Source organism: Candidozyma haemuli, assembly GCF_002926055.2.
Source record: "Candidozyma haemuli strain B11899 chromosome Unknown B_2014730914, whole genome shotgun sequence".
Lineage (NCBI taxonomy): Eukaryota > Fungi > Ascomycota > Pichiomycetes > Serinales > Metschnikowiaceae > Candidozyma > Candidozyma haemuli.
The window spans coordinates 585,579-599,711 of record NW_020289902.1 but is presented as its reverse complement, the minus strand read 5'-3'; the positions used below and the strand labels follow the sequence as shown (position 1 = coordinate 599,711).

The 14,133-nt window shown below is 46.0% G+C and overlaps 4 protein-coding genes across 4 annotated transcripts; 2 read left to right on the top strand and 2 right to left on the bottom strand. All coding sequences in view use genetic code 12, as the record gives it.

Moving 5' to 3' along the window:
• Positions 1-2,795: 2,795 nt before the first annotated feature.
• Positions 2,796-4,445, top strand: PHR1 (Phr1p; the record flags this gene model as incomplete). Its single annotated transcript, XM_025484844.1, has 1 exon — positions 2,796-4,445. The coding sequence occupies one exon, from the start codon at positions 2,796-2,798 to the stop codon at positions 4,443-4,445; it is 1,650 nt and encodes a 549-aa protein (XP_025339775.1).
• Positions 4,446-4,542: 97 nt separating this feature from the next.
• Positions 4,543-5,484, bottom strand: CXQ85_001124 (telomerase inhibitor; the record flags this gene model as incomplete). The annotated part of the gene is made up of 1 exon (XM_025484843.1): positions 4,543-5,484. The coding sequence occupies one exon, from the start codon at positions 5,482-5,484 to the stop codon at positions 4,543-4,545; it is 942 nt and encodes a 313-aa protein (XP_025339774.1).
• Positions 5,485-5,625: 141 nt separating this feature from the next.
• CXQ85_001123 (transcription factor TFIIIC subunit) lies at positions 5,626-9,315 on the bottom strand (the record flags this gene model as incomplete). The annotated part of the gene is made up of 1 exon (XM_025484842.1): positions 5,626-9,315. The coding sequence occupies one exon, from the start codon at positions 9,313-9,315 to the stop codon at positions 5,626-5,628; it is 3,690 nt and encodes a 1,229-aa protein (XP_025339773.1).
• A 197-nt stretch (positions 9,316-9,512) lies between these two features.
• Positions 9,513-10,277, top strand: CXQ85_001122 (protein-lysine N-methyltransferase; the record flags this gene model as incomplete). The annotated part of the gene is made up of 1 exon (XM_025484841.1): positions 9,513-10,277. The coding sequence occupies one exon, from the start codon at positions 9,513-9,515 to the stop codon at positions 10,275-10,277; it is 765 nt and encodes a 254-aa protein (XP_025339772.1).
• Positions 10,278-14,133: the final 3,856 nt, after the last annotated feature.

The following is a 14,133-nucleotide window of genomic DNA, read 5'->3' as shown; positions in this document are numbered from 1 at the left end:
GGTCTTTTATGGAGACTAGGAAGATGATTTAATGTAAATAAAGTTTGGACTGCTGGAAATGAATCACTGTCGGTGTCTTTGGTTAACTTAGTGTAGTATGAGCACTGGCCTAAACGGTATCCATGCCATAAACAATCATGGATTTCCAATACTAGGCCACTACAAAGCAAAAAAGGAAAGTCAACTTTTATTGCTTTCCGTCGTCCTTCGACCATTTACAGCTTCTAGTGTTGTGCTTACCTTACCATGACCTAGTGACCACCACTTCTTCCACTTCCACCACCCAATTGCCAACCACCCCACTAACGCCTTCTATGCATACCAACAGCTCTTCCTGCCAATCCTCCCAACCCACTACCTCTTCCACCACCTCTTCCACGTCCTCTGCCATCCACCTACGCGAGATTCCAGGATCTTCCCGTCCTGCCTGATCCAGCCAGTGTTTGTTTACCACAACCAGCAACGAAGCCACCTTGGTATGAAGGAAACCAAAACTCGCGATCCTAGGCTTTGCTCCAGCCTCGAGAGGCGAAGCCAGACGAAGATAACAGAAGATAAGGAAGAGGAGAGTATAGTTTCATGGGTACCAGCCAGATCTAGGAATGGTGGTTTTCGCAGCCAAGTCGCATGTCCTAGAACAAGGTTTAGTAGAGAAATGGGCTGTTTGGGAGGAAAATGAAGGATAGTATAAATCCAGAGGGTCTTGTTTCAGGTGCTAAATGGTTCCCCGTTTCGTGTTTTCATTCAGCACCTTCACCGCCTGAATGTGAATTGGCTGGAAAGCAGAGTCCATGTTCCATGTTCCACGTTTATCCACCACTACACCTCCAAACCAGCACCAAACCCGAACTTTTTTTAGAAGCAACGCAAACCTTCTACGGAGAGTTCGGGTTACAAAAAATAATATATGAAGAACGACGCCAGGTGGTGTCATTGGCACACGGTTTGTTGGTGGTGCTGGTGCTCACAACAGAGGTCAGCACGACAATGTCGCATTCAATAGGTAGGAAGAGAGCCATTCTAGAATTGCAACGCCAGGAGACCAGTTTCGGGGAGGCTGTACGAAGGGTTCTTTTTTACCAGAAGGAGGTGTAATGTACCCCAAAAGAGGATGTAATTGGCTTAACGGCGTAGCCATGGGGTTGGGCTGGGTAGGGAAGTAGACATGGTACTATGAGAAAGGTGTTTGTTTGCAGCCATTAGACGCAGAGGTAGAGGTAGAAGTAAATGTACCCAGAAGCGACTGTTTTTTTGATTTTTTTGCTTTTTTTCTTTTTTGCTTTGACCTTCCCTTTCCTTCTCTTCTACCCCTGGCCTCATCGTTCCGTTGCAGGGCGCCAAAGCTGGAGGGTAAAACATGCCAGTTATTGCTATTCGCGTTCGCGTCGGTTGGTGCCTGGCAGACCCCCAAAGCCTATTTGGGTAGATTAGGCGGGACGAGAGAAGGGAGGGTGGGATGTATATTGGGGATTAGGTTGCGTTTGGCTGAGGTTTGTTGCGTTAGGGCGTTTGGTGGAGGGTTGGCGTTTCGTGGATTCATGGTTTGGCAGGAAACGGTTCCTAATGGGTGCAAACTGCGAATACCAGAGGAAGTGAAGGGGAAGGAGAGGAAGAAGGACTGGTTTGTGGTTAGGGTACCTAATTATTTTGTCTATATCTAAAAGCGTAGAGTAGAGGAAGAAGCCAATTATTAAAATCGAATAGGCGTGAATCGACTTATGGTAAGTTCCACCCAGACGTGAGCGGATACCGTGTAATGGCTGCAACTACCAGGAAAGGACCAACTAACTCCATGAACTGTGAATTCCAGTCAACCTACGGCCTTCCAGTGGCTTCTACCTATCGACAAAACCACGAAACGGCTTTTTTTGTACCTCCAGGGCCAATTTAGTGGAAACGTCTAGCTGGTGTCTCCAGTGGTCCAGAACACAGACAACAGACAAGAGACAGCCATCAACAGACGAGTAGCCAGACAATAGACCATGGAACCTGAGTAGCTTATTTAACAGAAAACGAATAAAATCCAACCCATCTACGTTTTTACATATGTGTATTTATATAGCTTTTATGGTCCCTATTCATGGACAGAAGCTTACTCCAGTGTCCAGTGTCCAGTGTCCAGTCTACTCCAGTCCTCCAGTCCTCCAGTGCTGGCCCAATCATACACACTCCTCCATACCAGGAAACCACCGCAGCCAACCACCATCCAATAACCTCCACTTACTTCCATACCATTTACAGCAAATCCATAAAAACCTTCAAATCCACATACCCTCTAAAACCACTAAACCACCAAAAACCCACCAAACCACAAAACCCCAACTCTCCCTCCAACTCTCCCTTCCCTTCCACCACCACCACTTCATCCACCACCACTCCACGTCTGCGCCGCGAAAAAAACTGCGCGGTACCTGCGGCAGATCAAGGCCCCAGCACACTCCCAGTCCCTGCCCAGAACTGTCAACCACCGTCTGCCAAGCAGGCCAAGCACCTGTCACTCTGGCTGCAAACGGCGACTTTGACTTGGAAGTAAGCTTATAGTTGGAATTGGTATTATGTCTACTTTTTTTTTATTGTTTTTACTCCTCTACACTGGCGTGTAGAGCAGGTCCCACAGCCACGCTCCGTGCATGCGACATACCGACCAGAGTCCAGTTAGCCGCTGCGATTTTCCACCAAAGCCTACATTGGTGGGCATGGGCTCACTGCCTTCATTGTCAGGGCAGAAGACTTTTCGCGTCTATATAAGGCTGGAGGTAGCCGGGTGCTTCTGATTCACCAACTTTTCCCTCGCTATGTGGTTTTTCTCGCTTTTGGCTTTATGGGCCTTTTCCTTCGTCGCTGCCGCCGATGATAAGCTTCCTCAGATCGATATTGTCGGCAACAAGTTTTTCTACTCCAACAACGGCTCCCAGTTTTTGATTCGTGGTGTTGCCTACCAACAGAACCCAATGAACACTACTGGCGAGAGCCAGGATAAGTATGTGGATCCGCTCGCTGATGGTGACGCTTGTAAGCGTGATGTCAAGTACCTCGCTGATGCTAAGACCAATGTATTGAGAGTATACGCTGTGGACCCTACCAAGGACCACGACGAGTGTATGAAGACGTTCGCTGATGCTGGCATTTATATCATTGCTGATCTTTCTTCGCCTGCTGAATCTATCAACAGAGACAGCCCTGCTTGGAACATTGACTTGTACAAGCGTTACACGTCTGTGGTTGATATGTTTGCCAACTACTCGAACGTGTTGGGTTTCTTTGCTGGTAACGAAGTCACCAACAACAGATCCAACACGGACGCTTCGCCTTTCGTTAAAGCTGCCGTTAGAGACATGAAGGCTTACATTAAGGATAAGGGCTGGCACTACCCTGTGGGCTACTCGTCCAACGATGACTCGGAGATTCGTACCGCCATTGGTGACTACTTTGCCTGTGGTGACCTTGACGCTAGAGCTGATTTCTTTGGTGTGAACATGTACGAATGGTGTGGTGACTCTTCTTTCGAGAAGTCTGGCTACGAAACCCAGACAGAGCAGTACAAGAACATGACTATTCCCGTGTTTATGTCGGAGTATGGTTGTAACGAAATCAGGCCTCGTAAGTTCACTGAAATCGGCACGATTTTCGGCGACAAGATGACTGATGTCTGGTCTGGTGGTATCGTCTACATGTACTTTGAGGAGGCCAACAAGTACGGTCTCGTGTCTACTGATGGCTCCTCCGTGTCTACCATGTCTGACTACTCGTACTACTCCAAGGAGATGAACGATGCTTCTCCATCTTTGGCTTCTTCTGCCGATGAGAGCAGCCAGGCTTCTGAAACCCTTGAGTGTCCTGCTACTGCTAAGACCTGGTCTGCTTCTCCAAGCTTGCCTCCTACCCCAGATGAGGACTTGTGTGACTGTGTCCAGAAATCCTTGAAGTGTGTTGTCGATGATGACGTCAAGGAGAAGGACTACGGTGACTTGTTCGGTGAAGTCTGTGGTGAGATTGACTGTTCTGCTGTCAACTCCAACGGTAAGAACGGTACCTACGGTGCTGTCTCTTTCTGTTCCAACAAGGAGAAGTTGTCGTACATCCTTAACAAGTACTACGAGGACAATGATGAGCACAAGTCTGCTTGTGACTTTGATGGCTCTGCTTCGCTCGCTAAGACCCAAGATGCTGCCTCTTCTTGTAAGGCTGTTGTTTCTTCCGTTTCCGCTCATGCTCAGGTTACTGGTTCTACCTCTGGTGCCAGCGGTGCTGCTAACGTTTCTGGTTCTGGTTCCGGCAGCGGAAGCTCTGGTTCTGGCTCCAACTCCGAGTCTTCTTCCAGCTCTTCTTCTTCTAAGAAGAACTCTGGTAACCTTTCCGCACGTGTCATCACCAAGGGTGAGCTTCTTGCTGTTGGTGCCATGGTGATGTGCTTCGTCGGTGGCTTCACCACTTTCTTTATGTAAACATAACCGGTTAGCTTAAATAAAAAACTTTACAAGGATTGCGATTAACTTATCCGTGATGTATTAAAATGCTATTTCTATCCCTGGTTCTAACTCCTTAATTTGCAATCATGAAAATCTCGTTGAGTGCTTTGGCGTCCATGACTGACGCTCTCTTCTGCCTGATCCATTTGGCTCTGGCTGAGAGTCTCGTGGCGATCTCTTCTTTAGCCTGTTCCCTTGGCTTTAACATGCTGTCTCTGGTGACTTCTTCAGCGTCAGCGCTCTTGTCTTTCTTGGACTTTTTGTCTTTCGACTTCTTGTCCTTGCTTGAGCTTTTGCTGCTTTTTTCGTCGTCACTTTTCAGCTTGCTCTTCTTGGAAGACTTTTCTTTCTTTTCAGATTTCAGTTTCTTCTCTTTCTTCTCTTTCTTGTCAGACTTCTCCTTCTTTTCAGACTTTTCTTTCTTCTCCTTCTTTTCCTTATCTAGGCTCTTAGACTTCTTGTCCAGCTTCTCCTTTTTTTCCTTCTTGGACTTCTTCTTGTCGCTCTTGGATTCACTGTCAGAGCTGTCCTTCTTGGATCTCTTGCGTGGAGCTTCGCTTTCTTCAGCCTTTCTCTTCTCGCCTTGCATGAGCTGTTTACATTCAGCATCCCAGGTAGACTTCAAAGTGTCGCCTTTGACAAAATGCATTCCCCACTTTCCATTGATAATACCTTCCTTTCTCTGTCTCTCCAACTCATTGTTGATCTGTTCTTCCTTACCGTTCAAACGGCCCAAGATTCTCTGAAACACATCAAGTCCAGCACATTCTCCACTGTCAAACTCATCGTTCTTTCTCTTCTTTGCAAGCTTAGACCCTAGACCAGTATTATCAGTCTTTATAGACACTTTCACATGAGAAGTCATGGCATGTTCCACAAGTCCAAGACCTTTGCCAGGCTTCCAGCCCATCTTCTCAAGGTACTGGTGGCCAAACCTGTCTGTGTCATTTGACCAGTTAGTGTTTCTTGGATCCAGTCCAAACCTCTGTTTCACCTTGGTCCCTGCCAAACCCATGATATTTGAATTAGCACTGCGATGGGGTTTTGTTGATGGGGTTTGAGAAGAGCCCATATAAAAAAAATCGCATGTACTGCAGACAGTAACGCACCTTCCTTTTTCGGTGCCTCCCTGATAGTGGTTGCAAAAAACAAGTACTTATGGTTTTCCAGATCCAAGAATGTACTGCCACTTGTCTGTGGGAAGGTAGCCGCCTGAGGATAATTGCTTGACGCACTCTGTGTCCAGAAGCCACTTCATGATGTAGTTGTAGTTTTTGACAGAAAGAACCACGTGTGTCTTGCCAAAGAGGTACTCATCGGTAACGCCTGGTTTGAATACAATGTAGTTCAAAAGAGTGGTGATGATTTTGATCCATAATGGTTTGTTCAAGTTGGCATTGACATCGAACCAGATTGGCTGGCAGGGTCCTTCAAATGGAATGGATACGGGTTTTGGCATCATGGAAGTAACCTTGGCAACGTTACATTTCAAGACAAGATCACAAGCCAACTGCTCTTTGTCAATAAGACGAGACTCGTAGCTGTCGAATTTCAAATCACGATCTACCCTAAGGAGGTCCACGGAGTAGTCAGAAATCAATTGCAACAACGACGCCATTTCACCAGGAAGTACTCCCTGGGACAAGACAAGACCTTTATTGGCAGTGGAAAGAGACACAAGAACGTCTTTGAATGAGGCAGCACGGTTGAAGAAGTCTTTGGTTAACAGTCTGTTGACAAGCGCATTCTTAAACTTGTCACCAAGAATGAACTTAGATGTGTCATCCATGGAAACAAGAAGAACTTCACGGTCACTGGTTAAACCATTGGTAGCCTCTTTGATGGCTGTTTCTCCGTGCTCCTCCAACAAGCGGTTGACGAAGCTGGTATACTGTTTTTCCTCACTGGTCAGGAAGATGGACTTGAAGATCGAGCGAAGGTCTTCGTGTTTCTTTTCCTTGATAAGCGGCTCGTCAGCTTCAGCAAAGACAGATTGGCTGAGCAAAGACTCTTTTTGGCGCATCGAGATATCTTCGATTTTTTCAGCAAGACTTGTAGTCTGAACCTCTTCTTTAGGAAAATTGTACTCGTTAGCATTCCTTTCCCAGCTGTTGTAAAGTGGCATTTCGTCGAAAGAAGGTAAATCAAAATTGTTGTCGTATTCACGCCAGTATTCAAGGAAGAACTTTAAGTCGCCATGGGAAAGCTCTTCTTCGGTAATTGAGCCCTCTTCGACGCCCTGGATAATCATTTGTTGAAACGTAAGCACACCTTGAGATACAACGTCAGCACCACCAAACAGTCTTCTGACAGTACCCCACTTCTGTTTCACAATCTGGCCGTCTTTATCTGGAAACAAAGTAGCGATCTCATCAAAGTCAATGGCAAGACGAGAAAATGTCTTGGATATAACCACAGCACGGAAAAGCATGAGGGCTTCAGATTTCTCCATCTTGATGTTTCTTCTACCTCTTTTACCCGTGGTTTGGGTTCCATCTGCCGATCCCGGGGCGGCAACCTTCCTTGGTCTCCTGGTCCGTTTAAGATTAGAAAGGGCATCACCTTCATCCCTCAGAACACCCTCAGTAGGTTCATCCTTGACCAGGCTTTCACGTTCCGTATCACCCAAGGCAGGTAATCTGTTTTTTCCTCTTCTCTTGGCAGTACCCGAACTAACTTTCTTTGTCTTTGGGTTTTCGATGTATAATCTCATATCCAGCTGAATAAGACGTTTTTGGAACACTTTGATATCCTTTCTCGAATGCTGAGCAGCATATGCTTGACGTAACTCCTCTAATCTCTCTTCTGTAGGTCTTTCTTCTGGCTTTGTAAGCACAAGTAACTTCTTCTCCACTTGTTGTTCCCCAAGGTTAATAGAAACTTTCTGAATCTCCAAGTCTTTGTTTTTTGCACAGAACATCACGTCACGAGCCAACGTCTTGACATCAGTTACCAGTGGGTTATTCATACGTTCGTCGATCTTACGACACAACACCGAGCTACTATATGTTGCACCTCCTTCTTGTCTGATGATGTCAAGCAACTGCTGTCTTCTTTGTACGGCCCTGGCAGAGCCCTCAGACTTATAGCCCTGGGATACTGTTCGACTCTTCTTGGGCTCCTTTGGTTGGGGAACAAACTTAGGTAAGTTCGTTGATGAAAGTGTAGGTTTTGACGAATCTGCAGCTTCAGTTGCCGCCAGAGCTACCTCTGAAGGGGAAGGCTCGGGTGAAGAATCTGCTGCTTCGCCGTCTTCTTCGGGTTGAGGGGTGTAGTCGTCTTCCAGGTTGTTTTCATCGTCCAACAATTGGTCATCGAAGTTGTAAGACACTTTGGCAGTTCTGCGCCTTCGCCTAGGAGCATCAATTATCTCTTCGGGTACTGGAGGAGTCTCTATTTCGAGTGACGGTCTCTTTTCGATCCTGGGCCTCTTGGCTGGCGGTTGGTCTGAGGTCTGTAGAGACCTTCTCTTCTTCTCAATAAGTACTTCGTGGGATATCTTTCCGAGGGAAGAGTGAAGCCTATCGTTCAACTTGACGATGTTATCCTTGGAGGCCTTTGGCTTTGGACGAACTTTTGGTGCTGGTTTGTCTTCCTTGCAGAACTGCTTGACGAAGTACCTGTAGAACCTAAGCTTACCTTCATTATCATAAAGCTTAGACACAGTGTAGTCGTCATAAAGGTCCACATACTTCTTGCATGGCTTAAGGGTCTTTCCATTGCTCAAGTAGGTTGGTAGCAACTCGAAAAGCCTAATGTACGGTCTGTAGTCAGAAGTACCAAGCAAGGCCTTTGCAATCTCGCCTGACGTGATACCTTTCTCGCCTCTATCATAAATATGCTGGAAGATCTGAGTGAATGGAGGAAACACTTTATTGAGCACTGGTGTAGTTGCTTGTTCTTCAGGCAGTGTTTCATCCTCCTGGTCAAACTCATCTTGCATATCATTACCGTCATCCTCGTCCATCTCTAAATCCTCCAAGTCCTTTGGAAGCGGTTTCGTAAAGCGAAGCGCATATAAACGCTGTTTTGTTTCTGGAAGTTCCACATTAAGCTTTTCAACGTAACCAGCACGATGTAGCCTGATACAGACGGAACGGAAGAACTTCGATGCCAGAAGCGACCCATCGAGTTTAAGCTCTTTACGCAAATCCGAAAAGCCTCGTAGCTGGTTTGGCGCTTTCTGAAGAGCATCCACAATCAACCTTTTTAGTTTACCCACATCACGAGTAGCCTCCAAATCATCGTCAGTCTCGTTATCATTCTGAACCTTTGCAGTGACAAACTTGGTATGCCACGAATGCGTCGTATGTTTTTTATCCACATAAACCGACTTTGTCACGATCAACCCAGCCTGTTCTAGCTTGATAAGCCTTAGACGAATAGAACGTGCATCCTGGTCAGACTCCCTAGCCAAGTCTGGGTTAAGAATCCCTTCAGCGCCATGACGAGCAATCACCCTCAACAAACGAAACGGGAAATCACCCAAACTCACCTTCAACGAATGGTAGTTCTCTGTGCCTGTCAAGTATCTAAACTGACACTTCTCTGTAGCCTCGATGAAGATCTCCAGTTCGGTTCCGTGGAGGAGAAGTTTTCCGTACGGGGTGTTTTCGTCAATGGGAAGCACTTCTGAGCCATTGGGCCCAGTTTTGGCTGATATTAGTCCTGGCGAAGCGCCCATAAGCGAAGCCCATATGATGTTCTTTTGGAGGTTATCCAAAGCAGCAGAAGTGGATTTTGCAGCAGCTATTTGCCAAAGAGCAGAAAGCGACACGGCGTCCAGCACCGCCAAAGACGCAATCACGTGGGCTGCCAATTGCCCTGGTGTACACGTAAACGACATTGGTTAAGGGAATGTGAAACACTGGGCACGTAGTGTGTATGTTTTGTTGATATGGAGATGGTGGATCTGGGTGCGCAGAAAAAGTTACCCGGGGTACTTATGAGGCCCGCACTACCTGTTGGAGGAATCGTGCAAGTATCAACGAAAAGAATAAAAAAAAAAAAATCCTAAAAATTCATAGACCGTTATATTTCACTATGGACGACGAGGAACCGCTCCAGCTCTCGGCGCATGCGCTCGCAGCCCTCCAGCTGTTCAAACAAGAAGAAGAAGCCCGCAAGAAACAGTTTGAGCAGTTGTACCAACAAGTAGCGCAGGAAAGTGAAAACAACAGTGGCATAAGTGTTGATGCCGAAAAACTGCCTACTCCTGCAGCGTCCATCGACGCCTTCCAAGAAGACTGGCAGCTTCTGCAGTTCTGGTACGATGACGACACCGCGGCTACGTTGGCCAGGGCACTTTTGCATGGAGCTGACGAAGAGACTGTGGTTTGCATTGCTCTGGCGCCTTCTGTGTTTGCAGCCATTGGGAAACTCAAGCCTGAAGAGGTGCCTACGAAACATATATATTTGTTGGAGTACGATACCCGGTTTAGCATTTTGGCGCCAGGGCATTTCTTTGCGTATGATTATCTGAGACCAGACGATGTGCCGTTGTTGTTGAGGAACAAGTGCCATAGGCTTCTTATTGATCCACCGTTTTTGGAGGAGCAGTGTCAGAAGAAGCTGGCTCAGGCAGCACGGAACTTGTTGGTGGAGGATGACGGGTCGGTGACTGCTTCTGGGGATAAGAGGTTTAAGTTGATTTCGTCTACGGGAGAGAGAATGAGGGAGATTATTATGGAGAGTTATCCAGAAACGAGGGAGACTGACTTTCATCCGAAACATAAGAATGAGTTGGGGAATGAGTTTAGGTGTTATGCTAGTTTTGAGTGGGGCGGTTGGAGATACGTTGAGGCCTAGACAGCTGAGACAGCTGAGGCGTAGCCGAAGCTGTTGAAGCTGTCGAAGCCGAAACGTCAAAGCCGACGCCGCCGAAGCCGCCGAAGCGTAGCGAGGCCATATCCCAGAGAAGCAGGTAACAGAAGCAGAGAAGCAGATTTCAGAGAAACAGGCAACAGAAGCAGAGAAGTATAAACCAGAGAATCATATCCCAGAGAAGCATATATCCTTCTCCATCCCAGAACAAGTACCATCTACAGAAGCTGAACCCTGGAATAACCTCCATCCACTGGCAAATGCATTAAAAACGGCATTTCAGAAAACGGCATTTCAGAAAACGGCATTTCAGAAAATGTATATAAAAAACGAACCAGCATTCCAAACCATCCACTACTCTTCCTCCCTTTTTATCCAACCTTTCTCTTCCCTTCTGCTGCACGTAATGGTTGCAAAATGGGTGTTGCGTCAGGACGCCTCATGCGAAGCAACCTAATCGCCCAATCCGGCGAGGCCACGCATGGAGTGGGAGCGGCTGGGAGGGAAGACGAGGGAGGGAAGGTTTTTTATGCTCCTTTTGGGGTTTTTCTATGCTTTTTGGGGTTTTTTGGTAAGCTTTGGTATGGGTTTGGTGGGAATGGTTGGTGAGCTGGTCCTGTAGAGAATGCTTCATTGTTTGACGCTATACCAGTTTTTCGCAGCCATTTAGAGGGCTTCGTCAAGGGAGTGGTAAGGGGTAAGGGGAGGCTGTTTGGGAGTTTTGGGAGTTTTGGGTATTGGAGGTTTTAGTGGTTTTGGTGGTTTTGGTAGTTCTGTTTAGGTATGGCTGTGCCTTTTATAGATCTGGACTAGGAACACTGGATGGTCAGTAGGTAGACAGAAAGGCCCTACTGGTGTGATAGAGACGTAGTGTGTTATGGACTGATGGGCATTGTTTAGGGATCTCCTTTTGTTGGCGTTGACTGCTACGGTGGCGACATTATCTGGTATGCCCTGACGTGAAAAGATGAACCGACTGTTTTGGCCAATGCTACATATGACTCTCCCTCATACTTCGTTTCGTTGCCATGGATACCATCAGTACTTTAGTTGTACTCTACTTGTACTTCTTTTGAACTATGATCCTCTCACTTCAACCATAACAGCCCAAGATCGGTTTTCGTGCACGGCTTATGACTTAGTTATTCCTTCTGAGCGATGAAGATAACGTTTGATGAGTGGCAATGGTGGGTTCTCAACCTCTCTTTTCGAAGAACCCTTACTCTCTTTCGTTTGCAACTCAGGGCATCCTAAACTCATTATTATGAGTATTCAACTCATGTACTGTTGGCTGGTCGTTCCACTCCTTCATCATAATTTGTAGATTTGCACTTCCAATAAAGGCAACTCCAGGAGAATGTGGTTTCTTGCGTTCTCATACTTCTGGGTTACCATCCATGAGTATCCTCTCCTTTCATATCAGACGGCCCAAGTTACAAGTTAATTAAATGATTGAATGGGTAAACTTTGATTGAGTTACTTACAGATCCAAAACTGCTAAGTTCTCCTTTTTTCCCTTACTCATCTTTATTCACCCAGAAAGCCGACATCGTTCAGACAAAAGAGAGCAAGCCTGAATAGGCAACTCCAACGCATTCAAAAGTGACCGTTAACACCCGTTCTTCTGTTCCTCTGACATACATTAACATTCTCTATACTTCGCTGGAGCCAACCATGTCTTCGCCAAACATCGACCCGGGAATACTTGACCTGAGAATTAACAACCCTCCCCAGATACCAATGCAAAGACGAGCTAAACCAGCGAAGCCCAGCCCGAAGCTAAAACGATTTGGCAACTGGATCAAGGAAAAGTCATCACACGTTTTAACAGCAGGGTGTGTGACACTTCTCATTTGTATGATATTCGTACCATCTATGCTTACAACAACACGAAAGTTTAGTGTCCTGGAACCCAATGATTGGAGTGACTTTGCCAGGCACCTCGTTAGTCTGCTTGAAAGCGTCGGAGCCTCCACAGGTGGTATGTCTCCATTGATCACAGAGAAATGGCCCTTGGGAAAAACAGACTACTATGTGGGTCCATGGGTACTTTGTAGAAAGTCAGAAAACAGTCCTACAAAGTGCACCTTTAACAATCGGTACTATAAAGGCATTATCGTGGATATGGGTAAGGTATTTGCTGAGGAAAGGTCAACATCTGCCCTGAAGAGAAAACAATTAGCAAAACAATGGGAAGATTCTTACTATAATGCTCTCAGACAAACAACTTCTCAACGGCTTATAGTGGTTGAGATCTCCAGAAGTTTTGTAAGCATGAGTGAAGAACTACTTAACACCACACATGGGCCTAAAGGTGCTGCTAATCTCTTTGGTGGTAAGATGATGCCATTTTTTTTGTTAGGCTTTGCAATCGGAAGCTTTATATCACTTTTGTGTGACGCCAAGGGAGTAAGCGCATTGTGTCGGTTATTAACTCTTCTTCTGACTGCCCCGATCATATTGGGTTTCGGATTTGGTGGGTATGCCAAAGTAGGCATTCTGGAGATGACGAGTTCTTGTGGTGGTTATTTCTCTTTGTTGATTGTCAATGCGGTTATTCAATCAGCTTTGAATTGGTAAGAGAGTTGATGGATAGAGGCCGTTGGTCAAGAGGTGCGTTACATAGACTGATGGGCACAGTTTTAACCTTTCAGTGGTCAGAGGGGCTTCTTTGATGAGCAGCTAGTTTGATAAAGTGCAGACGGTAATGGGTTGCTTGTTGGGACGTTAGTTGTCCCTCTCTTGATAAATGTCCCCAACTATGTACCTGCTCTTTTCTTGTTTTCTTAAAGCACTATCTAAAGCTGTACTTGTGAGTTAGCTAGATGCTCAAAAGTAGATAGCCATTTTGAGTTGGTCCGGGAATCATAGAAGTATTTAATTATTTTCCACCAGTTAGTTAATAAGCAGAAGTCATTGAACTACTCATCTGCCTCAGCTCTCCACTTACGTCCACAGAGAAGTAGAAAAACGTACAGAAAGAAATAAACTCAGTTCCACCTAAGGTCCCGAAGTGAGAACAATTAGCATATCCATCTTTTATTTACATTTACGTTCCCTTGTGTAAAGAACCATGGTGGCCCTCGGAGTTCCTTTATTGCCAACTCCGAACAGCCAGACTTAACCAACACCAGAGCAGCCAGAAACGTAGAACATATAAAAAAGACAGAGATTTTACTACCACTTCACCAACATAATAAACCTTAAAATCAGATCTTCTTAAATCCCAATTCCCTTATTTCCTCCTGGCTTGCCACATGGGCCCCAGGGGCCATCTACAGTACCAATAACCCTACACCATCACCAACCACCAGTACCAATTCCACCATAAGTCAAAAATAAAAGACAATTAAAAGCTGATCAGATTCTCTTCTTTCCAGTTTTTTTTCTTCCCGAAAAGTATAAATACCCCCAGCCTTCCCAGTCCTCCCAGTCCTCCCAGTCCTCCTCAGGCTACTTCTCATAACCACTCACAAGCGACCACCATCTCCAGTTCTTCAACCTACCTATTAAAAAAAGCGATCTCTTCAGACTTGAAAAATTGGCATACTAAAAATTACCACCCTTATTGTCATTCCAGCCCTCATCCATATCACGCCCAATCAGAAGCCAATACCATAAATAATACACCTCTTTCCAGCCAACCATCCACCACCAACCATCCACAGATCAATTTTTTCACTCTACCCCCATTTACCTCTTTCTACTATCCCTTCCCTTCAAATTCCCTCTACACCCAATTACCAATAAAAAACCAACACCTTCAGTCTTTCCCTATAACCCTCTTCAGTAGCCCTCACCAGCCCTCACTAGCCCTCACTTCACTCCCACCAACCAACCA